The sequence below is a fragment of the Trichechus manatus genome, unplaced genomic scaffold (genome assembly GCF_000243295.1).
Source record: "Trichechus manatus latirostris isolate Lorelei unplaced genomic scaffold, TriManLat1.0 scaffold00136, whole genome shotgun sequence".
NCBI lineage: Eukaryota > Metazoa > Chordata > Mammalia > Sirenia > Trichechidae > Trichechus > Trichechus manatus.
In genome coordinates this window covers 1756503-1781295 of record NW_004444072.1, presented here as the reverse complement: position 1 = coordinate 1781295, position 24793 = coordinate 1756503, and the positions used below count along the sequence as shown (strand labels likewise).

Here is a 24793-nt window from a genome sequence, read left to right as displayed (position 1 = left end):
GAGTCCATTGTTGTGGCTACTGTGTCAGTACATCTCACTGAGGATTTCTTTCATTTTTGCGGACCCTCTGCTTTACCAAACGTGATGTCCTTTTCTAGAGATTGATCCCTGCTGATGACGTGTCCAAAGTAAGCAGGATGAAGTCTCGCCGTCCTTGCTTCTAAGCAGCGTTCTGGTTGTATTTCTTCTAAGATTGGTTTCTTCATTCTTCTGGCAGTCCAGGGTATAGTCAATATTCTTCACAAATACAATAATTCGAATGCATCCATTCTTCTTTTGTCTTCCTTTTTCATTCATTTCATATGAGGTGATTGAAAAGACAAAGCAGACCTTAATAAACGTGTGTCAGATGAATGAATGAATGAATTTGGAATGTAGGTTCCTGCCGTCTGGAGCTGACGGTCCGATATTCCTGCGTGAAGCTGGTGCACCAGGTACTTAAGACACACTCCATCCTAGGTTTGATCAGAAAAAATCGGTTTTCCAGAATATCACCAGCTGAGGGATCTTTACACTTTAGTCATTTGCAATCTCTAACGTCCTCTCCTTGCAATTAGTGGGGGCTCAGAACTGCCGTCTGCTTATTTTATTCCCCTTCCCAGACAACATTCAGTTCCTAAGTACTTTGAGCCGATTTCTGCTAGAGAACTCTATGTGTATTTTGGCTGCTTTCCTGCTGTCTCACCATAGGAATGGGGAAAGACCTTGTCTCTTTCCTCCACCTTTGAAGACTTCTTGGAAGGTTTTTCTTGGCACCTGCATGCTAAGGAGACCCATACACCTGCGTACAGGGATGGCTGCAGCCCAGCATCTGCAGACAAAGATATAAAAAGAAAAATAATCTCCTATAGAACTGTCAAATAATCAAAACTGACCCAACAATCAACTCACACATGAAATAAGTAACCTGATTTGCGTTAGCTGTCAATGTGAGGTGACTGGAGGAATTAGGAGAGGCAGAGCCAAGGGGGCTGGATATATCATGGACAAAGTGCAGAGGAGGCTTGTCACACACAGGTGACTTTAAGCATGTGTCCTTCACAAAAAACAAACAACTACAACAACAAAAAGGGAAGTAGCTCATGAATGACACTACTTCTCATGGTTCCATTCAGAATGAGCAGGAGGTGGGGAGAGGCTGGCCCATCAGTCTCACTTTCCACTTCGCCTCTTGCGGGTCCAGTATCTGGCCACTGAGTGTGTACAGAGAAGCATTATTCATTAAGCAGGGCGCCTGCACTTACCTTATGACCCAGCAATCCTACTCCTAGGTATTTACCCTAGAAAAATGAAAACTCATGTTCACACAAAAACCTCTTTGCAAATGTTTATAGCTGCTTTATTCACAATCAGTCAAAACTGAAAACAGCTCTGATGGTCTTCAGAAGGTGAATGGCTAAAGCAGGGTTCCTAAATAAAAGCCAACCTTTGACTGGTGCTCCAACCAAGGAGATAGCAGGCCATGGTCATTTTGATCAAACTTCTATCAGTTACCTATTACATAATGAACCCCCCAAAACTTAGAAACTTAAAACAACAATAATCATTTATTTTGCTCATGCATCTGCAGTTTGGGCCGGGCTTGGTAGTAACAGCTTTTCTCTGCACCACATGGTATCAGCAGCTTGACTGAGGCTGGAGAATCTACTTCCAAAATGGCTCACTCACATGATTGGCAGGTTGGTGCTAGCTGTCAGTTTCTCTCCACATGGGCCTCTCATGGGGCTACTTGGGCTTCCTCATGGCATGGTGGCTGGGTTCCAAGAGCAAGCATATCAAGAGCCAGGAAGTGGATACTCCCAGTTTCTTAAGGCCTGAGCCCAGAAACTGTATCATTCCACCATAGTCTATTGGCCAACTCATCACAGAGCCCAGATTCAGGGGAGGTGGCTTAACCCCATCTCTCAATGGAAAGAGTGTGAAATAATTTTGGGACCAGATTTTAAAACTATCACACTTGCTTTTTACCATCTGTCCCACTAGAGACCTTGACCCCTGAGGGAAACGTGCTTACAGTGGGACGTTCCTCACACGTTCAGTCTACGTGAGGGAATATGCAGCCTCGCCAGGTGACTCCCACTTTTCGAAAGCTCATACCTAGCCCTTGCCCCAGCCTCTTGCAGGCTTGTGGGAACCTCGGACAGTGAATAGTAAAGTTTACAAAACTCTACAGTAATGTAAAGCTCTATTATGTCTTATTTTTCCTCCTTTTCGTAAGCTGGGATTTTTCTGACTTGACGTCAGTGGGTTTGGTTGGTTTACGGACCATAATAAATACTCTTTAGAATGATATAAAAGTCTTTCCTGTTTTAACAGGCATGGAGGTTGGTGGAAGAATGCAGGAAGGAACTAAATGAGACATTTGTGGGCAGACGAGGTAGGGACCCTTTACACAAAAGAAAAAAAGGAACAAATTCACACTAAGGGTTTGGTGGCCAGCAACTGCTTTGTGTGTCCCCTTCTGAGGGAGAGATGTGCATTTAGAGGTAGTTGCTCAACCAGTGTTGTACTCATTGCAAAAAAAATGTATCTCTAAAATTTGAGACCCCAGGGAATCACTGATGCTACAGTTTTGCTAGTGGCTAGTCCGGTTATGTTTTCTGTGTCTGGTCATATAGATGATTTTCCCGGTGCTCCTTCATGTTCTGTGAGATCAAGCGCGGTGCTCTCTGGGGTGAACTCGGACGGAGACCTTGAGTTTGGGACAGTCTAATTGAAACCTTAAACTTAAAGTTCTGAATTGAGGGAGTTTTCCTAATACTTCTTGCTCTTCCACCATCTTTTTTGACTGTTTTGTATTTATCTTGGTAACTCTCTCCTCTCTTATGTCTGCTTTCAGAAGTCCCGTTCTTTACAGAAGAAATCAAATCATACTAAACTGTTAGTGGCTACCAGTACCTTAATTTGTTACTCTTCCCATGAGGATATTAGTGGTTTAAAAGGAGATGCTCATGAAGGGAAATTCTGATTTCAAAGGAATTAACTTTTAATGTAGAATTTATATAATGTTGTTGTTGTTAGGTGCCGTGGAGTCGGTTCAACTCATAATGACCCTGTGTTCAACCGAGCGAAACACTGCCCAGTTCTGCACCATCCTCACAATTGTTGCTATGCTTGAACCCATCGTTGCAGCCACTGTGTCAGTCCATCTCGTTGAGGGTCTTCGTCTCTTTTGCTGACCCTCTACTTTATCAAGCATGATGTCCATCTCTAGGGTCTGGTCCCTCCTGATAACATGTCCAAAGTACGTGAGACAAAGTCTCACCATCCTTGCTTCTAAGCAGCATTCTGGCTGTATTTCTTCCAAAATTTATATAATAGGGTAACAAAAATAGGATTTTTGAGGAAGCGCTTTCTTCTTGGAAGTTCCCAAATACTTGGTCCTCTACAGTGAGACAAATCTGGCTAACTGTATGGTGGGGCAAAGGATGACTGCCTTCCCTTGCTTGCTGACCTACCCCCTCGCAGCCTGGTGTCCATTAAGTTCCAGGTAAGGCCCAGAGAAGGAACCTTGGTGATACAGTGGTAAAAGTGCTTGGCTGCTAACCGAAAGGTCAGCGGTTTGAACCCACCAGCCACTCCATGGGAGAAAGATGTGGTAGTCTGCTTCCATAAAGATTTACAGCCTTGGAAAACCTATGGGACAGTTCTGCTCTGTCCTGTAGGGTCACTATAGGGTCGCTATGAGTTGGAATTGTCTTGACGGCAATGGGTAAGGCCCAGAGCCCGTGTCTCTATCCTGATATAGAGAACAGCCCTTTTTCCTTTGCAGAACTCTGGAGGGTGCACACACATGACTTTATTTGAAAAGCCAGCATGAAATAAACATGCCTATTGTTAATATTGCTTTCACTTTCATTCAGAAGAATTAACCTCCTGGTGTGTAGTCAATTTTGTGTTTTACCTTTTTTCTGACCTAAAATTATTGCTGGAGATATTTCTGTACATCAGCAAGACTACATGCTTATTTATTTATTTTTGAACTTTTTCATATACTGTATATATGGGGAATTATATGAGGTCTTTTCTCCCCATTTTGTTTTTGACATTCATCTGTGCTGTTATGTGTAGTTCTAGCTTCAGTATTTTCATAGCTCTATAGTATTTCACTGGGTGAATATACCACTGTCACGGATTGAATTATGTTGCCCAAAAAATGTGTGTATCCAAAAAGCAAGGAAAAAAAAATCAAATACATGGAAACTGAACAACACCTTGCTCAAAAACTACTGGGTTATAGAAGAAGTTAAGGATGGAATAAAGAAATTCATAGAATCAAATGAGAATGAAAACACATCCTACCAGAACCTTTGGGACACAGCAAAAGCAGTGCTTAAGTGCACACATCCAAAAAGAAGGAAGGGCCATAATCAAAACTTTAACCCTACAACTGGAACAAGTAGAAAGAGAGCAACAAAAGAAGCCCTCAGGCACCAGAAGAAAGGAAATAATAAGAATTAGAGCAGAATTTAATGAAACAGAGAATAGAAAAACAATTGAAAGAGTTAACAAGTCCAAAAGCTGTTCTTTGAAAAGATCAATAAAATTGATAAACCATTGGCCAAACTGACAAAAGAAAAACAGGAGAGGAAGCAGATAACCCATACAAGAAATGAGATGGGTGATATCACGACAGACCCAACTGAAATTAAAAGAATCATAACAGAATACTAGGAAAAATTGTACTCTGACAAATTTGAAAACCTAGAGGAAATGGACAAATTTCTAGAAACTACCTACCTACCTAAACTAACACAAACAGAGATAGAACAACTAAATAAACCCATAAAAAAATAAGAGATTGGACAGGTAATTAAAAAACTCCCAACAAAAAAAAGCCCTGGCCCGGATGGCTTCACTGGAGAATTCTACCAAACTTTCAGAGAAGAGTTAACACTACTTCTACTAATGGTATTTCAGAGCACAGAAAAGGATGGAATACACCCAAACTCATTCTATGAAGCCAACATAACCCTGATACCAAAACCAGGTGAAGACACCACAAAAAAGAAAACTACAGACCAAAATCCCTCATGAGCACTGAGGCAAAAATCCTCAACAAAATTCTAGCCAATAGAATTCAGCAACATATCAAAATATAATTCATCATGATCAAGTGGGATTTATACCAGGTATGCAGGGATGATTCAGTATTACAAAAACAATCAATGTAATCCATCACATACATAAAACAAAAGACAAGAACCACATGATCTTATCAATTGATGTAGAAAAGGCATTTGACAAAGTCCAACACCCATTCATGATAAAAACTCTCAACAAAACAGGAATAGAAGGGAAATTGCTCAATATAATTAAAGGCATTTATGCAAAGCCAACAGCCAACATCATTCTAAATGGAGAGACTTTGAAAGCATTCCCCTTGAGAACGGGAACCAGACAAGGATGCCCTCTATCACCACTATTATTCAACACTGTGCTGGAGGTCCTAGCCAGCGCAATTAGGCTAGAAAAAGAAATAAAGGCCATCCAAATTGGTAGGGAGAAGTCCAAGTATCTCTATTTGCAGATGATATGATCTTATACACAGAAAACCCCAAAGAATCCACAAGAAAACTACTGGAACTAATAGAAGATTTCAGCAGAGTTTCAGGATACAAGATAAACATACAAAAATCAGTTGGATTCTTTTACACCGAAAAAGAGAACCTCGAAAAGGAAATTACCAAATCAATACCATTTACAATAGCCCCCAAGAAGATAAAATACTTAGGAATAAATCTAACCAGAGACGTAAAAAATCTATACAATGAAAACTATAAGACAGTACTGCAAGAAACTAAAAGAGGCCTGCATAAATGGAAAAACATACCTAGCTCATGGATAGGTAGACTCGACATTGTGAAAATGTCAGTTCTACCCAAAGCAATCTACAGATACAATGCAATCCTGGTCCAGGTTCCACTGGCATTTTTTAATGAGATGAAGAAACAAATCACCAACTTCATATGGAGAGGGAAGAGGCCCTGAATAAATAAAGCATTACTCAAGAAGAACAAAGTGGGAGGTCTCACACTACCTGATTTTAGAACCTATTATACCGCCAAGGTAGTCAAAACATCCTGGTACTGGTACAACAACAAATACATAGACCAATGAAACAGAGTTGAGAATACAGACCTAAATTCATCCACCTATGAGCAGCTGATATTTGACAAAGGCTCAAAGTCCACTGATTGGGGAAAAGACAGTCTCTTTAACAAATAGTGCTGGCATAACTGGATATCCATATGAAAAAAAACTGAAACAAGACCCATACCTCACACCATGCACAAAAACTAACTCAGAATGGATCAAAGACTTAAATATAAAATTGAAAATGATAAAGATCATGGAAGAAAAAATAGGGACAATACTAGGAGCCCTAATACATGGTGTAAACACAGTATGAACCGTAAGTAACAATGCACAAGCACCAGAAGAGAGACTAGATAAATGGGAGCTCCTAAAAATCAAATACTTATACTCATCAAAAGACTTCACCAAAAGAGTAAAAAGATAACCTACATACTGGGAAAAAAATTTTGGCTACAACAAATCCGATCAGTGTCTAATCTCTAAAATCTACAAGATACTGCAAAACCTCAACAACAAAAAGACCAACAACCCAATTAAAAAATGGGCAAAGGATATGAACAGGCACTTCGCCAAAGAAGATGTTCAGACGGCTAACAGATGCATGAAGAAATGCTCATGATCATAAGCTATTAGAGAAATGCAGATCAAAACTACAATGAGATATCATCTCACCCCAACAAGGCTAGCACTAATCCAAAAAACACAGAATAATAAATGCTGGAGAGGTTGTGGAGAAACTGGAACACTTATACACTGCTTATAGGAATGTAAAATGGTACAACCACTTTGGAAATTGATTTGGTGCTTCCTTAAAATGCTAGAAATAGAAGTACCATAGGATCCAGCTATCCTGTTCCTTGGAATATATCCTAGAGAAATAAGAGCTGTCACACGAATAGATATATGCACACCCATGTTCATTGCAGCACTGTTCACAATAGCAAAAAGATGGAAAGAACCTAGGTGCCCATCAGTGGACGAATGGATAAACAAATTATGGTATATCCACACAGTGGAATACTACTCAACAATAAAGAACAATGGTGAAGCTGTGAAACATCTTATAACATGGAGGAAGCTGGAGGTCATTATGCTGAGTGAATTTAGTCAGTCACAGAAGGACAAGTACTGTATAAGACCACTATTATAAGAACTCAAGAAAAGGTTTAAACACAGAAGAAAACATTCTTTGATGGTTATGAGGGTGGGGAGGGAGGGTAAGGGTTATTTACTAACTAGATAGTAGATAAGAATTATCTTAGATGAAGAGAAGGACAGTACACACTACAGGGGAAATCAGCACAACTGGACTAAACCAAAGCTAAGAAGTTTCCTGAATACAGTCAAACACTTTGAGAGACAGAGTAGCAGGAGTGGGGGTCAGGGGACCATCCCTTCTGGGGACATCTAGGTCAACTGGCATAACAAAGCTTGTTAAGAAAACGTTCTGCATCCTACTTTGGTGAATGGCATCTGGGGTCTTAAAAGCTTGCAAGTGGCCATCTAAGCTGCAGTTGGTCCCAACCACCTGGAGTAAAGGAGAATGAAGAACACCAAAGTCACAAGGAAAGTAGTAGCCCAAGAGACAGAAAGGGCCTCATAAACCAGAGACTTCATCAGCCTGAGACCAGAAGAACTAGATGGTGCCTGGCTACCACCAATGACCTCCCTGACAGGGAACACAACAGAAAGTGTCTGATGGAGCAGGTGAAAGGCGGGGTGCAGAACTCAAATTCTAGTAAAAAGACCAGACTTAGTGGTCTGACTGAGACTGGAGGAACCCCGGAAAGCATGGCCCCTGGATTCTCTATCAGCCCAGAAATAAAACAATTTCCGAGACCAATGTTTCAGACAGGGATTGGACTGGACTGTGGGACATAAAGTGATACTTGTGAGGAGTGTGTCTCTTAGCTCAAGTAGATAGAAGAGACTAAATGGGCAGCTTCTGTCCAGAGGTGAGATGGGAAGGCAGAGAGGGTTAGGAGCTGGTTGAATGGACATGGGGAATGAGGGGTGGAAAGGAGGAGTGTGCTTTTCCAATATGGGGAGAGCAAGTAGGGTCACATAACAATGTATGTATAAATTTTTGTGTGGGAGACTAACTTGAAATGTAAACTTCATTTAAACTACAACAATAAAAAAAGAAAATGCGTGTATCAATTTGGCTGAGCCATGTTTTCCTGTACTGTGTGGTTGTCCTCCATTTTGTGATTGTAATTTTATGTTAAAGAAGATTAGGGTGGGATTGTTACAGCCTTACTAAAGTCACATCCCTGATCCAGTGTAAAGGGAGTTTCCCTGGGGTGTGGCCTGCACCTCCTTTTATCTTACAAGAGATAAGAGGAAAGGGAAGCCAGCAGAGAGTTGGGGACCTTATACCACCAAGAAGGAAGCATCAGGAGCAGAGCGCGTCCTTTGGACCCGAGGTTCCTGCGCAGAGAAGCTCCTAGTCCAGGGGAAGATTGATGATGAGGAGGACCTTCCTCCAGAGCCAACAGAGAGAGAAAGCCTTCCCCTGGAGCTGATGCCCTGAATTTGGACTTTTAGCCTACTAGACTGTGAGAAAATAAATTTCTCTTTGGTAAAGCTATCCACTTGTGGTATTTCTGTTATAGCAGCACCAGATGACTAAGACTACCACAATTTACTTATCCATTCTACCTTAAAGCATTTGGGCACTTTCTAGTTGGGGGCTAGTATGAATAGTGCTGCTGTGAGCATTCTTGTGCATGTCTTTTGGTGCCAACATGTATGCGTTTCTGTTGGTATATACCTACGAGGGGAATTGCTGGGTCATAGAATAAGCATATACTCTGCTTCCACACATATTGCCAATTTTCAAAAGTGGTTGTACCAATTTGCACTTCCACCATCAGTGTAGAGGAATTCTGTTTGTTTCATATCCTCTACAACACTGATAGTATCAGTGATAGTATCAGGTTTTTAAACATTTTAGCTCTTCTGGTAGGTGTATTGCATTGTGGTCTTCCTTTCCATTGCCCTGAGAAGTAAAGAAGTTGAGTTTCTTTGCATATGTTTCTTGGCAGTTTGTATGTCTTCTTTTGAGAAGTGTTTGTTCAAGCATTTTACCTATTTGCGATAGCATAGTCTATATTGTCCTTATTGATATGTAGCGGTTCTTTGATTGATTGTGGATATGAATCATTTGTTGAATGAATGCAGTGATGTGCAGGAGCCTGATCATGAGAGCAGACAGTCTGCAACTCTTCCCAACTCTGTGATCAGTGACAGCAGATAGGTCACTTGAAATCTGCCAAGGTGGGAGTGTTTACACCGTGGAAGTCGGCAAACACTACAAATCCGGTATTTTTTCCCCTCAAAGAGCTGATTTACCAGCACACCATTAGATAAATGTATTACAAGTAGCTTTTTCTAGTCTGTGGATTGCCTCTTCACTCTTTTTTAGGTACATTTTGAGGAACAGAAGTTTTTAATCTTAATATATGTCTACTCTGTCAGAATTTTCCTTTGTAGTTAGAAATTTTTGTGTCCTATTTAAGAAAACTTTGCCTACACCTCTATGTTTATTTATATGGCTAGGTAATCATTATCAGTTTTGAAATATTCTACTTTGCTTTTCCCCTACTGATGCAGGACCACCATGTACAGTTGTATAGGTTGTTCACTGCCCAAGAGGTAAGTAGGGGCTGAAATCCAGCCCTTACTCCACTCAGTAAGCCATGGCTGGCATAGGGCTGCATCTCATCAGAGAAATGGCACCCTTTTCTAATTCTCACAAAGGCATTGGATGGTCTAGGGCTCTGATACGTTGAACCCCACACTGTCTTTCCAGCCTACCAAACTGAATTGCCTGCTCTTCCCCTTCACACGTTGTACTTTCCTGCCTCCATGCTTTCGCTCTTGCTGTGCTCTTCTATCTCTACATACTCTCATTTCAAATCTGTCCATCAAAGGCTATCTCAAATACCCCCTTCAGGCCCCTTGCCATTTTGCCATCTTGTATTACAACTTGCATGTCTGGTCTCCCCCACCAGGCTAAACTGCTTGAGGACAAAGACCATACCATTTGAATCCCTGGTGGTGCTTTGCCCATAGTAGACACGCAGTAAATATGCACGAATGAGTGACTTGTTGGGTCTTGGGGTATTTCCAGTTCTGCTGCGGTGGTATTAGTGCCCACCTTGCCAGGGTTACCTATTCCCCCAGCACTTAGGAGCCTCCTGCTCTGCTCCTCTTACACTTTGCCCCAGCACGTAGCAGTCTGCCTGCTGTTTAGCAGTTAAATATGCAGCCTCTGTATATATCAGCTATTTTATCTGCAGAACTACAGCGTATTTTACAAGTAATCAGTTCATGCAGATTGCACATAAATCATGCCTGCTCTAGCCCTGTGGACACTAATGTTCCCTTATTAAGGCATAAGTAAGCCTTCGTGTTCCCATCCATTCTTTTTGACTTTTTTTTTTAATTACTTCAAAGTATAGCCTAGTGTTGCTACACCCCCTGCCACCCCCACCATACACTGCTTTTTTGAGGTTCAGTTTGTTTTTCTGGAGCTTGCCAGATTGCCTTAGGAAGCTGAGTGCCTTGTGAATGGATTGAGCAAAGGGAAATTCTTATCTCCAAAAGGAAGCGGTCACCGCGTTTCTGTTTATGATATTCTTGGCTGGTTAATATTTTTGTGCAATATGTTCTGGTGGCAGCCCCCGAACGCCAGAGAAGAGAGAAATATTGGTCATGCTCAGTGCACAAAAGGAAAATATCTCCTGCTGAAGTCTGGGGAGTGGAGAAAAGTCGTTCCATGAATGTCATTCTGCCTAAATAAACAGAGAACCTTCATTGTTTTTAATCCCTTGAAAGATGGGAAGCTCAGCACCCACCCCACCACCCCCAGCATGCACATGATTTTAACCTTTCTCCATTTTCTTTCCAAGCTGTAGCTACAGATCTTCGCACTAACACACATTGATTTCTGCTTCCAATTTCTCTGGCCCTGCTATTAGTGTTCAGCCAGTTTTCATTTTGGTCTAAAATGACTCTCGAAGAGCGTGGAAGCGTACTATTATTTCCCACGGTTTGGTCTACAAAAGAATAAAAGGGGGACTTTGCGACAAGGCCCCATAAAAGTACTGCCATCTACTTTTAGAGATGTTTTATGAATATAAATTCCTGTCTAAATAATTACTGTTGAGGGTAGAAAGGTCTTTGGGGTTTTGGAAACTGTAGCAACAACTTATTATTCTCTCTTAACCACAGCAAAGGTGACACATCTCTTGTTTTTTTTTTCCACATGGGTTGACACTATAATGCACAGTATTGCTTTTTAGATCCCATCTTTTTAATCATGCACACAGAATATAGTGGAACTGAGGCACTCTGAAGTATTGTTTTCCTCAGAGATGGGAAAAAAATATATAAAACAGGTATGGTTTTGGTGTCATTTAAAAATCACAGGATGGCTGGTAATGGTATCTTCACAGAAAGAGAAGTCAGCCTGGGTACTGAGCTAGCACAGTTCCACTTGTTTTATGTCAGATATTAAACTATAGATTTCATAAAGGCTGAGGTCCTTTATGTTTTCTTCAGGAATGTCATGGGGTCTTTTATACTATGGTGTTTAAAAACAAAATCTCAGTTAAAAAAAAAAAAATCACACATTTTCCTCTCCTCCTTTTTTTTCTTCTGTTGCTGCAGCTGCTGAAATGGGTTGCAGATTGAACAAGTTAGAGAAACGCGATGAGAAGCGGCCTGGGAATATTTACTCAACTTTGAGGAGGCCTCAGGTGGAAACCAAGATCGACATGTCCTATGAATACCGCTTCCTGGAGTTCACGACTCTGAGTGCCGGTGAGTACACGCGGTCTCTTGCTTTCGTGGTAACCGGGGTGAGTTTGGGCACAGCCTGGCGCCCGCAGCCCTGTCCATAAGCAGGGTCTTTACCAAGCGTTCCCCTGTGCAAACGCTAGCAGGGCCTGGCAGCGACATAATTTGGTAGGTGGGCAGGTGTAGTGGGTTTGTGAGGACCTGGAAAAGATGGGCCTGTCTCAAGAGGATAGTTTGCAGAAATCCAGATTTTTATGTGAGACCTCTCACTTTTTAGAAGATAGCAGCTGGTTAAAATCACTAATTAAAATGATAACAAATCAAAACTATGGGCCAAATAATACATATGGGGAGGCTGAATTTGGCCTTTGCGCCACCCAGTTTGCAGGCTCTGTTTCATGGAAAGCCCCATGGAAAAGGAAATTTGCCTTGTCTCGTCATACAAATCTGCCGTGCCTGCCCAAATTCACCTGCCTGTTCTCTGCCATCTTTCAAGAATACTTGTCTGTATGGGCGTGGCTTTGCCTTACTTGAGCCAGAGGGTGTCTGGGTCACCTGCCTCTCCCAATGTCCCGAGGTCTGAGCAAACAGAGACTGGCCCTGGGGTGGCTGGCTGGCAAGGGATGATCAACTTAACCACTCCAGAGCATTAGCTGAGCACCTACTGTGTGCAGTGTTGGGCTGGTGCTATGGGGAAATTGTGAGGTGTGTCCTGGCTTCCTGGAGTTTCTTCCCTAGTGAGGGAAGGAGATGCATACACATAAACGAAAAAAAGAAATTAACACAATAGGTTATAACTGTGAAGAGGAAAACATGTAAAATGCATTTTCAAAAGTGGGAGAGAGCATTCTTGCATTCGTAGAGATGGGTCCCAGGAAGTTGAGAGCAAAAACCAGGCACTGTATAACTAAGACGTTTAAGGCACTGTCTCTCTGGGCTTCTGGGTATATGTTAGCCTTTGTTGACAGGTAAGAGAATTAGTGGTGAAAGCTCTTGTATTAGTTTCCTAGGGTGCTGTGACAAAGTACCGCAAACTGTGTGGTTTAAAACAACCGAAATTAATTCCCTCGCGGTTCTGGAGACCAGATGTCTGAAATCAAGGTGTTGGCAGGGCCCCCCTCTCTGAACTCTCTAGTAGATGATCCTTCCTTGTCCCTACCAGCTTCTGGTAGTCCAGGCATTCCTGGTCTAGTGGTAGCATTACTGCAACTTCTGCATCTGTGGTCACTTGGCTGTCTTCCCCGTGTGGCTGTCTGTGTCTGTGTCTTCTCATCATCAGTCACCAGTCATATAGGATTGGGACCCCCCCCCCACTCCAGGATGACCTCATGTTAATTTAACTCTTCATGTCTTTGAAGACCCTATTTCCAACCAAGGCCACGTTTGCAGGTGCTGGGAATTAGGACTCAGCATACTTTTTTGGGGAATACACTTCAACCCATAACAGCCCTTAAACTCCTGGAATTGAATCACAGCATCACTACAGAGTAACTGGGAAAATCACTAAACCTCTGAGGCCTTCAGTATCCTCATCTATAAAATGAGCATTTGAGTATCCACCTCGTAGGCCAGTTGTGAGGATTAAAAGAGAGAATGTGTGTGAAGCTCTTGGCACAATGGCTGCATGCAATAGAGGCTGCTAATATTACTAGTCCTACTACCAACTCCTACTCAACTCTTATTCCTACTTCTCTTCTGGGTCTCCAGCTGCATCCTGAACCCTGAGAGAGATGGGCAGCTGAGCGTTTCTGCAGGGACGTTCTGTATACTCCTCCAAGTTACCAAAACCCAACCCAGCATTTTCCTCATCAAACTGGTTCCTTCAGCACCCTTAATGAATAGTAACACCATCCTCTTCAACAGCCAGACTTGAACCCTTAGCCATCGATGGCCATTCCTTCTGCTTGCCCACAATTTCCATTTCATTCACCAAGCCTATCAAAACTACTTCTGAAAATGCTTACCATAGAGTTAATGTGAAGTTGAACAAATCCAGAAATAAAATTATTTAAGCTACTTGGTCATCCATTTACCTGTTCAGTGAATATTGGAGTGTCTATAATGTGCTAGGCATTGTAGAGTGATTAAGGAAAAAACTAAAAGCATGTTTAGGAAGCAAGATCAGGAGGAAATATACCAAAATGCTAAATATTGATCGTTAGGATGGTGAGGCTGTGGGGAATTCTTCTTTTTCCTTTTGGCATTGGGGTTATGTTTCTTTTATTATTAAGAAGAGTAATATTACTCATAAAACCCTCAGGAGTAAGTCTCCTTCTTTGTCTTCCCGCTGCTTCATCACTCATCATCTGAATTGTCTCAGTAACCTCCTTCTTTGTTTCCCTGCTTCCTTGTCTCCAGTCATAGCATCCATGCTGCTTTCCATTGTGCTTTCTTTGGTTGGATGATTTTTTGTTTTCAAGCTATAAAGTGAGCATATGCCCATTACAGAAAACTTGAAAAACACTGAGAAAAATCCCAACTGGCCTCCTTGCTTCTGCCTTTGTCCTCCTACAGGTCAGGTCACTCCCATGCTCAAAGCCTCCCATAGCTCCTACCTCACCAAGTGGCACCTTCTTCCCCTGACCTCATTCTCCTGCCTTTTGTCTTTTGTGTTCTGCTCAGTTGGCCTTTCTGTTGAAGCCCCTGGCCTCCTCATGGCTTTTGAACTGTCTGTTCTCTCTGCCTGGAAGTCCTTCCCCAGATACACCCTTGACTTACCTCCTTCCCTTTCCTCTGTGAAACCTTCCCTGCCCACCTGTTTAAAATTCCTACCTTCCCCCCAGCTCACTATCCCTTTCCCTGCTTGCTTCTTCTCCTTAGCACTTCTTACCACCTGTATATTTTACTAGCTATGCATTTGACTTATTGTAATTTGTTTGCTTGTTTGTTGTCTGTCTTCCTTCATGAGAAGGCAGAGTTCCTTCCCATGAGTGCAAAGATTTTGTCTATTTTATTCTCTGCTGTATCCAGTATGCTTAGAACAGTCCCTGGCACGTAGTAGATAATCAATAAATAGTTATTGAATGAATACTTTGATGTCTATTTTTGTATCCTGCTTTTTACCACTTAATATTGTATAGCAAGGCATACACCCTGTCATTACATATTCTCTGAGAAGATGGTTTAATGGCTGTGTATGATTTAATCATAGTGCATACCATAATTTATTTAGCAGTCCCTTTTTATTGGACATTCAAGTTATTTTGAGCTTTGGGCTACTATAAATAATGTTGTGATAAGCAATGCTGTACGTAAATATTCGTGCACATTTCTGATGATTTCCTCAGGAATTATTGAATTGAAGGATACGAATGTCAGGACTTTTGAGAAATTGCCAAATTGCCCTCCAGATAGGACTTGTTTGTATCAAACACAAATCTGATCATGCTGAACCCTTTGGCTGGTTCCCCTGGATAAATGAAAGTTCAAACTGGTGCTCAGGGCTTTCGGGGCTTGGCCCTGCCTTTTGCAGATTCTCTCCCACACATCCCTTGGGGAACCGTGTGCTGTGGTCACTGCATTGCTCAGTCCGCCCCCAGCTTCCCTGCTAGCTCATGTGGGCCCCTACCTTACAGGGCCTTGTCACCCCCTGCTGCCTGCCAGAACTTCACCCCCTCTTCCAGGTCCAACTGAAATTGTTCTTTCTTGACATCCATCCCATCAGAATTACTAACTCTTTTCTGACACCTATAGTTTGACAGTACCACTCTTATGACACTTTTATTACATCATATATTAAACTTATTTGTGTTTCCTTGAGGGCAAAGACCAAGCCTTGTTCATCTTTCTGTGTCCCAGCCAAGAATAGCGAGAATAGCGTGTCTTAAATAGGAGAGTTCTAGAAAACCTACAAAGTAAATGCTTGTTACATATGCTGACTCTTTTCCCTGGCAGCCTCTCAAGTTTTTTTTCAAGAGGTTCTAGTAAGATCATTTTCTCTTGCTGCAGAAGGGAACATTTGTTAAGTGCCAAGTTCTGTGTTGGAGTATTCTATTCCTGATCGCATTTTTTTCTAATTTTTTTGAAGTACAGAAATGGCACATATTTTAAGTGTTCAAACCTTTGAAACCATCACCACAATCAAGATGCAGAACATTTCCATTACCCTCTTTGTAATCCCTCTTTTCCTCGAGCTCCCTGTCCCGTCCCCTGGCAACCTCTGATCTACTTTTATTTTTTAGAATTTTATGTAAATGGAATCATATCGGAAACCCTGGTGGTGCAGTGGTTAAGTGCTACGGCTGCTAACCAAAAAGTCGGCAGTTCGAATCCACCAGACGCTCCTTGGAAACTCTATGGGGCAGTTCTACTCTGTCCGATAGGATCCCTATGAGTTAGAATTGACTCGATGGCAATGGATTTGGTTTTTGGTTTGGTTTGGTGTCATATTGTATGTACTCATTTTTGTCTGGCTTCTTTCACTTAGTATACATATTTTGAGATTCATTTATTTGGTTGGGTGTGTATATAGTTCATTCCTTTTATTTCCCAGTAAAATTCCATTGTATAGATGTACTGCAGTTTGCTTATCCATTCGTTTGTTGATGGACATTTGGGTCTTTAGCAGTTCTGGGCTATTACAAATTAAGTTGCTTTGAACATTTGCCTTTGTGTGGATTCTTATCTCATTTTATCCTCATAGTAGCCCGGTGAGGTATATAAGTATGCTCATTCCTTTATGCAGATGAGGAATGAATGCTCAGAGAGGTTAAGCAACTTGCTCAAAGATGCAGTGCTAGGAAGTGACAGGGGTGGACTTCAAATCTAGGTCTCTCGGGTGCCAAAGCTCTTGTACCTTATAAAGTGCAAGGTGCTGGACAGATAGGCATTAACCCTAATTAAAGCACTCTCGTTAGAAAACTTGGTTGTCCTCTAAAGGGCCATAAGAATATTCCTCTTCCATGAGGTTTTGTCCACAGAATATTTTTAAACGGCACTTGATATATTTATTTCTCATAGAGAAGATGCTCATCTGACTTTTAAGCAAATAATTTGTCAGGGAAAAGGAGTTGGCCCAGTTCCACCTGGTAGCTTAGGCAGGCTGTGATCACATGCACGTTTTCTGAGATCAAGATCAGAGTCATCACCATTTTGTTTGTCCCTTCCTCAAAGCTTGGTGCCATTGTGGACAATACTGGAACATGCAGCCTCACTTGTAGGATTGGCAGAGGCGGAGAGCAACAGGAATCTCACAGTAAAGCACATAAGCTGCCAAAAAACTCAACTCTGGGTGATTTGATTGGGTCTTAAATTTTCAATTAACTCTGGTCACTGAGGGATAAACCTGCCCTTTGATGGGATTCATCGCAGACGGAGGCCCATAAAGCATCACAATTTCTGCAAAACGGTGCCTCATTATCCCTTTTATGTGTGTGTTTTGCCAGCTTCTCTGTGCCAGGCCACTCTGACACCACTTGAAAGCTACCTGTGTAAGCTCCGTGAGAATCAAGTATATTTTATGCACGTTTGGTGGCAAGGACAGTTGGCACAGTGAGCGACCTGTATAATGAGGCCAGTGCCCAGGGTCTGATCCTTGCTTGAACTGTCTAGTCCTGTGCTGTCCAATACAGGAGCCGCCAGCCACTGACTGTTCATATTTCAATGGAAATCCATTAAAAGTAAATAAAATAAAAAATTCAGTTCCTCCATCACACTAGCTGCATTTCAAGTACTCAGTAACGTGTGTGGCTGGTGACTACCATAGTGGACTGTGAAGATATAGACCATTTCTATCACCTCAGAAAGTTCTATTGGACAGTACTGGTCTAGTCTGTTTTCAAGGAAGGGAAACTCAGTTTCAGATCAGGATCTGTGTCTCTAATTCAGAACATTGTAAATGTTTGTCCTTGGGGTCACTAGGGACCATATGATGATGAGTTTGGTTTTTGGATTCCACAATATTCAATTCTACAGATATTTACTGAATATTGATCTTGGGCCAGATATTGTACCTCTGGGGACATGTTGGTGAACCAGACAGGAGTCTGGCTCTAGACCACTAGCCTAGACTGGCTCAAAATCTCTTACAGATGAAGAACCAGGCAATCATAATACTTAATGCTGGGGTGGTGGTAGAGGGGGCAGTGGTAGCACCCAGTCTTGATGAGGGGTATGTCAAGGAGGATTTGAGATCTCCAGATCATGGTGGAGTTAGCCAGGCAGAGAATTGTTGGGAAGAAGAGGAGAGAAAGAGATGATTTTTGCCGGCAGAGGGAACCACATGTGGGCGGGACCAGGACTCAGAAACAAAATTGCGTATATGGGGAGCTGCAGGAGGTTCAGTTTAGTTGGAGTGTGGCCTTTGGAGAAGGGAAGTGTCTTAAGTGTTGTGCTAAGGAGCCTAGACTAGAGGACTGAATGTTTTTAAGGGGGGAGGGGAAGGTGACATGATCAAATTTGCATTCTGGGAAGACCCCTCTGGGGTTAGAATGAAGAAAGGATGGAAGGGCCAATGCTAGGGGAGGGGAAGCCATTTGGAAGCCATTGTACTCATCAGGCCAGGGGTGAAGGTATCTTCCATTTAGGCAGTGTTATTGGGGACAGGAGAAGTTAGTGGAGTCAAGAGAGATTAGGAGGTGGGTAGTACCCAGCGACTGACTTGTACCCAGGAGGTAAAGGTTGAGGGAGAGAGGAGAGTAGAGAATGAGGCCCAGGTCTCTGACTGGGCACCTGAATGGAGAGCAGGTGAGGTCTCCACAGATGGACACTTTCATTCTGCTTTAAAGTATTTTCAAATTAGACTTTCACTTGATCATCCCCGTGGCCAGAGAGCTGGAGGGAAAATGTGGTGTTTTTTTTGTTTGTTTGTTTTCGTTTTTTTTTTTTTTTTCAGATGAATAAATTGCGTTGACTGGCTAGTAAGCGGTAAATGGTACCAGAGTCCAGTGTTTTAACTCTTACTACAGGATTTTTCTACTTCATAAGAAAGAGAGCTCAGTGCCAACCTGTCAGTCCTACTGAATGGTGTCTCAGTAATATTTGCTTAAATAGCTTTATTGAAGTCTAATCTAAATACAATAAAACACACTCATTTTAAGTATATGGTTTTTAAACATCCTGGTAACTACCAGTACACTTAAGATATTGAACTTTTCTATCGCCCCAGAAAGTTCCCTTATGCCTCCCCCACCCCTAGCGCCAGACAGCTTTTCATCTGTTTTCTGTCACTGTAGATTAGTTTTGCTTCTTTTAGAATATCATTTGAGTGGGATATTACAGTATTTACTCTTTTGTGTCTGGCTTCTTTAACTCAGCATAATGCTTTTCTGAGTCATCCATGCTGGAGCGTGCATCAAGAGCTCATTTCTTTTTATTGCTTAGTAAGTCTGTTATCTGAATATGCAGCAGTTTGTTTAGTCAGTCTCCTGTTGAACATTTGAGGCTTTTATAAAAAAAGCTGCTGTGAACATTAGTGAACAGTGTTCACTAACTAGTGAACATTGTGTGGACAGATAGATGTTTTTATTTCTACTGGGTAAATATGTACGAGTGGAATTGCTGGACTGTATACTAAATGTATGTTTGCTTTCTAAGAAACCGCTCAACTGCTTTCCAAAGTAGTTGTACCATTTTATAATTCCAGCAACAATGTGGGAGAACTGGTAACTTTACTAGCTTTAGTAGAACTAATATCATTTCAACACCCAGTGTTGTATTATTGTCTTTTAAACAAACAAACAACTGTCTTATGAAGTGGGTGGAGTTACCTCCATGGTATGGAAGAGTAAATTGAGATACTGAATTTGGAGAAGGTTATAAAAGTAACTTGTCCTAGGCCACCAAGCTGTATTAGACGTGTGCAGTATATCCCGTTGTCTTGTTGAATAGCAAAGCCTTCACCATGAGTTTTCTTGGTTTCTGAGTCTCCTGCACGTTGTGCTGGGTTTAAAAAAAATTGAAGATCTCAACATGAAAAAGTTGAAACATAACTTATCCTATGTTGCATATCTTCTTAAAGTTCATCTTCTATTTTTCCTCTTAAATCCTTGATTCTAAAACATTCCCATGGCACACGTTAGAATTTCTAGGATCACTCTACTTTGTCACCTTTTAAAAATTCCTGTCCTTCTAGTTTTGCTGTCTAGGAGGCCTTTAAGTGCTGACCTTGGGATTTTTTTCTCTGACATTGTGCTGACCAGTCTCCGACTTGGGTGTTGGCTGCCAGCATTTTAGCCTTAAACTCTGTATATGAATTTTGGATGGTCATGAAAATAACGTAGGATGACATTCATTATTCCAAACATGCATACTGGGCAGTGAATCATTTAATAGTCCAGTTTTTATTTAACTTCCTGCCGGGGTAACATTAGCCCTCAGCACAACTGCAGAAGCAGCTGATAATCGTCATCTATTTAAGTTGTCCTCTCAGTCTTCCTTCACAACCCGGAAAAAGACTAATCTACAAAGATGGATTGCAATGAAAATTAAGCTCTGAAGATTAACAGATTAAAGGTTTTTTGGGCTAAGATCTTGGGTGTCTAATGGCTAGTTATAAATCCTGGCACTGTTTGCCTCTCTGATTTCAGGGGTCTTGGTGGGGGGGAATAGACAAGTTCAAACATACCATGCAAAATAATTTTAGCGTCTGGAGAGAGACTACACGCCTTTAGAACTCATCCTTATGTCAAAGCAGGCAGTGTTTCTCAACCTTGACTGTGATCAGAGTCACGTGAAGGGCTTGTCGAAACACACATTGCCGGGCCCCACCCCAGAGTGTCTGATTCAGCAGGTCTGAGGTGAGGCCTGGGAATTTGCATTTCTAACAAGTTCCCTAGTGATGCTGATGCTGCTGGTTAGGGGTTGGCACTCTGAGAACCTTAAAAGACCATGTGGAGTGAAATGTCTTTTTTCTCAGTGGAGATGGCAGAAAAAAATAATACTGGTAACATCTTTTATATGTAAAATAAAATTCAATAAATATTTATATACCTACCTCTATTACAACCAGTTCATATCATATTTCTTTGAATTAGCTTGTAATATATTTGCAGAGGACAGGTTGTTTCTCATGCAAAAAAAATAATACAAGTTAGTATATTGGTTCTGAAACGCTGTAGCGTATTAGACTCACCTGGGGAGGAGGAGGCGGGGCCAAGATGGCAGAGTAGTCACATGCTTCCGGTGGACCCTCTTACAACAAAGACCAGAAAAAACAAGTGATTCGATTACACATGGCAATCTGGGATCCCTGAACATCAAAGGCAGAGTTGAGGAACCAGACTGAATGGCAGGGGGAGGGAGAGACGGTTTGGAAGCAGCGAGGAGTTGCCAGACCTGACCCAGTGAGAGCCCTTCAGGCCTGATCAGCTCGGGAGTAAGTGGTGAGGCAGGCAAGCATCAGTGCTCGGGAGGTGCGTTTTCTGCACAGGGAGAGACCCAGTGCCAGAGAGTCTACATGGCCACCCAGAACCAGTGAGAAGCAGCCCTCATTGGCGAAAGATAAGTACTTCCGTACAGCTTACCACGTGGATCAAAAACACCCCCCTTAGGGAAAAACCTTTCTCCCATTTACCTCCTCGCTCCCTGCTCTGCACTGGGTCCCAGACCAGCTTCAGAAATTGCTGAATCCTCTGGGCCAGAAGTAGGATCCATCACATGCCCAGAGCCATTCTCCCTGCCTTGGAGAGTAAACAAATTAACAAATGGGAAAAAATAAACTGCCAGCTACGCTAAGCCAGGAACCCAGGGTAAGCACAGCTCCTTTGCCTAGGAACAGGCATAAGGGATCCACGGACTTTGAGTGCCTTTCCCCCTGCATGGACTTCCGTGGGCCCATCTCAACAGCAGAGACCCTCATTACCTCAGTACAACAGGATATATACCGGAACTCTAACTTCAACTGTTACACCTGTGAAGTGGCAGGTTCTTGACATTTGACACTGCTCTGCCCATTAAGCAGGGTCTTCATTTACCCACATCAGGGGCCTGAGGACTGGTGGCTCCACCCATGCCACCTAGCCACCTGCAATAGGGGCCCATGAATAAGAGGTGCCCCACCGTCCTTACAGCCAACAGCATTAGGTGCTCATAGTCCAGCTGCAAAACCCACCCACCTACATGCTCTAGGGAACAGGGACACACCTTCCTCCTGGACACTCAGAGGTAGCGGTCAGCCCCCTGCCTTCCTTAGAGTGTGTCCCCCTGCTGCAGCCAGATGCCTGTGCCTACACCAATCACCCATGCCTGTCTAGGACTGTAAGTGAGAGCCTACACTACACACTTGGTGGCTATCTACCTGGGCACCTGAGCTGAATCCATACAGGAGGAGTGGGTGGACTCCTGGGCTCACATACCCAGTAACAGATCTAACCACCTGGTGACAGGACATTAGAGCGTCACATGTGCCAATAATCAAACTAGCTCATCTGAGCAGCCTATTTGGGCATATCAAAACAAGACAAGATGCTAGGACACAGTAAGCAAACATAAAATAAATAAATATAATAACTTATTGTTGGCTTGGAGACAACAGTCAATATAAAGTCACGTAAAGAGGCAAGCTCCCAAAATAAAGAATCTAGGAATTTTCCAGAGGAGGAAAATTTCTTGGAATTATCACAGGCAGAATACAAAAGATTAATATACAGAACTCTTCAAGAAATTAAGAAGGAAATTAATCAAAATGCAGAACACACAATAGAGGAAATGAAAAAGATTAGGGAAGAGCATAATGACAAATTTAACACGCTGCAAGAATCCATAGAGAGACAGCAATCAGAAATCCAGAAGATTAACAATAAAATTTCAGAATTAGACAACTCAGTAGAAAGTCATAGGAGCAGAATTGAGGCAATGGAAGTCAGAATTAGTGAGATTGAAGATAAAGCACTTGACAGCAACTTATTTGAGGAAAAATCAGATAAAAGGATTTAAAAAAATGAGGAAACCCTAAGAATTATGTGGGACTCTATCAAGAGGAATAACCTATGAGTGATTGGAGTACCAGAATGAGGCGGGGCGGGGCGGTTGGTAACAGAAAATACAGAGAGAATTGTTGAAGATTTGTTGGCAGAAAACTTCCCTGATGTCGTGAAAGATGACAAGATATCTGTCCAAGGTGCTCATTGAACCCCACATAAGGTAAATCCCAAAAGAAAGTCACCAAGACATATTGTAATCAAACTTGCCAAAACCAAAGATAAAGAGAGAATTTTAAAAGCGGCTAGGGATAAACAGAAAGTCATCTACAAAGGAGAGTCAATAAGAATAACCTGGCACTACTCAGCAGAAACCAAGCAAGCGAGAAGGCAATGGGATGACATATATAAAGCCTTGAAGGAAAAAAACTGCCAGCCAAGAATTATATATCCAGCAAAACTGTCTCTCAAATCTAATGGTGAAATTAGGGCATTTCCAATAAACAGAAGTTTAGGGAATTTGCAAAAACCAAACCAAAATTACAAGAAATACTAAAGGGAGTCCTCCGGTTAGAAAATCAGTAACATCAGATAACAACCCAAGACTAGAACACAGGACAGAGCAACCAGATATCAATCCAGACGGGGAAGTCACAAAAGTAAATCAAAGCTAAAACACTGAAAATAGGGAAACAGATGTCAGTATGTAAAAGATGACAACATTAAAACAAAAAAGAGGAACTTGAAAAACATAGACATGGATGTTTCATATGGAGAGGAAGTCAAGGCCATATAAAGAAATAGAAGACTGGTATAAACTTAGAAAAATAGGGGTAAAGATTAAGGTGAGCACAAGGGAAACTAACAATCCTACAAGTCAAAATAAAAGCTAGAAAAATATAAAGACTCAGCAAACACAAAATCAACAACAATGAAAAAGATGAGAAGAAAACATGTAAAGAAAAACAACTCAGCACAGAAAATTAAGTGGAGCAAAGAAACTGTGAACAACACACAAAAAGACATCAAAGTAACAGCACTAAACTCGTACCTATCAATAATTACGCTAAATGTAAATGGACTAAACGCACCAATAAAGAGACAGAGAGTGGCAGATTGGATTAAAAAAACATGATCTGTCTATATGCTACCTATAAGAGAAACACATTAGGCTGAAAGACACAAACAAACTAAAACTCAAAGGATGGGAAAAAAGATATCAAACAAACAACACTCAAAAAAGAGCAGGAGTAGCAATATTAATCACTGAAAAAATAGACTTTAAAGTAAAATCCGCCACAAAGGATAAGGAAGGACACTATATAATGATTAAAGGGTCAATACACCAGGAGGCCATAACTATATGGCCCAATGACAGTGCTCCAAAATACATAAAACAAACTCTAACAGCACTGAAAAGAGAAACTGACAGCTCCACAATAGAAGTACGAGACTTTAACGTACTACTTTCGGTGAAGGACAGAACATCCAGAAAGAAGCTCCACAAAGATATGGAAGAGTTAAATGCTGCAGTCAACCAACCTGATCTCATAGATGTATACCGAACACTCCACCCAACAGCAGCCAAGTATACTTTCTTTTCCAATACACATGGAACATTCTCCAGAACAGACCACATATTAGGCCATAAAGCAAGCCTTACCAAAATGCAAAGCATCGAAATATTACAAAGTATCTTTTGTGACCATAAAACCATAAAAGTAGAAATCAACAGCAGAAAAAGCAAGGAAAAAAAATCAAATACATGGAAACTGAACAACACCTTGCTCAAAAACTATTGGGTTATAGAAGAAATTAAGTATGGAATAAAGAAATTCATAGTCTCAAACGAGAATGAAAACACATCCTACCAGAACCTTTGGGACAAAGCAGAAGCAGTGCTCAGAGGTCAGTTTATAGCAATAAATGCACATATCCAAAAAGAAGAAATGGCCATAATCCAAACATTAACCCTACAACTGGAACAAGTAGAAAGAGAGCAGCAAAGGAAGCCCTCAGGTGCCAGAAGAAAG

General features: G+C 41.7%; 1 protein-coding gene across 1 annotated transcript in view; it reads left to right on the top strand.

The window, feature by feature from the left end:
- The window catches only part of RFTN1 (raftlin, lipid raft linker 1), a 246757-nt gene that overhangs the window by 12936 nt on the left and 209028 nt on the right, over nt 1–24793 (top strand). The window contains exon 2 of the mRNA XM_012558099.2: nt 11776–11928. Coding sequence (XP_012413553.1) covers nt 11784–11928 — 145 coding nt within the window. The 5' untranslated portion in view covers nt 11776–11783. The remainder of the gene's footprint in view (nt 1–11775; nt 11929–24793) is intronic.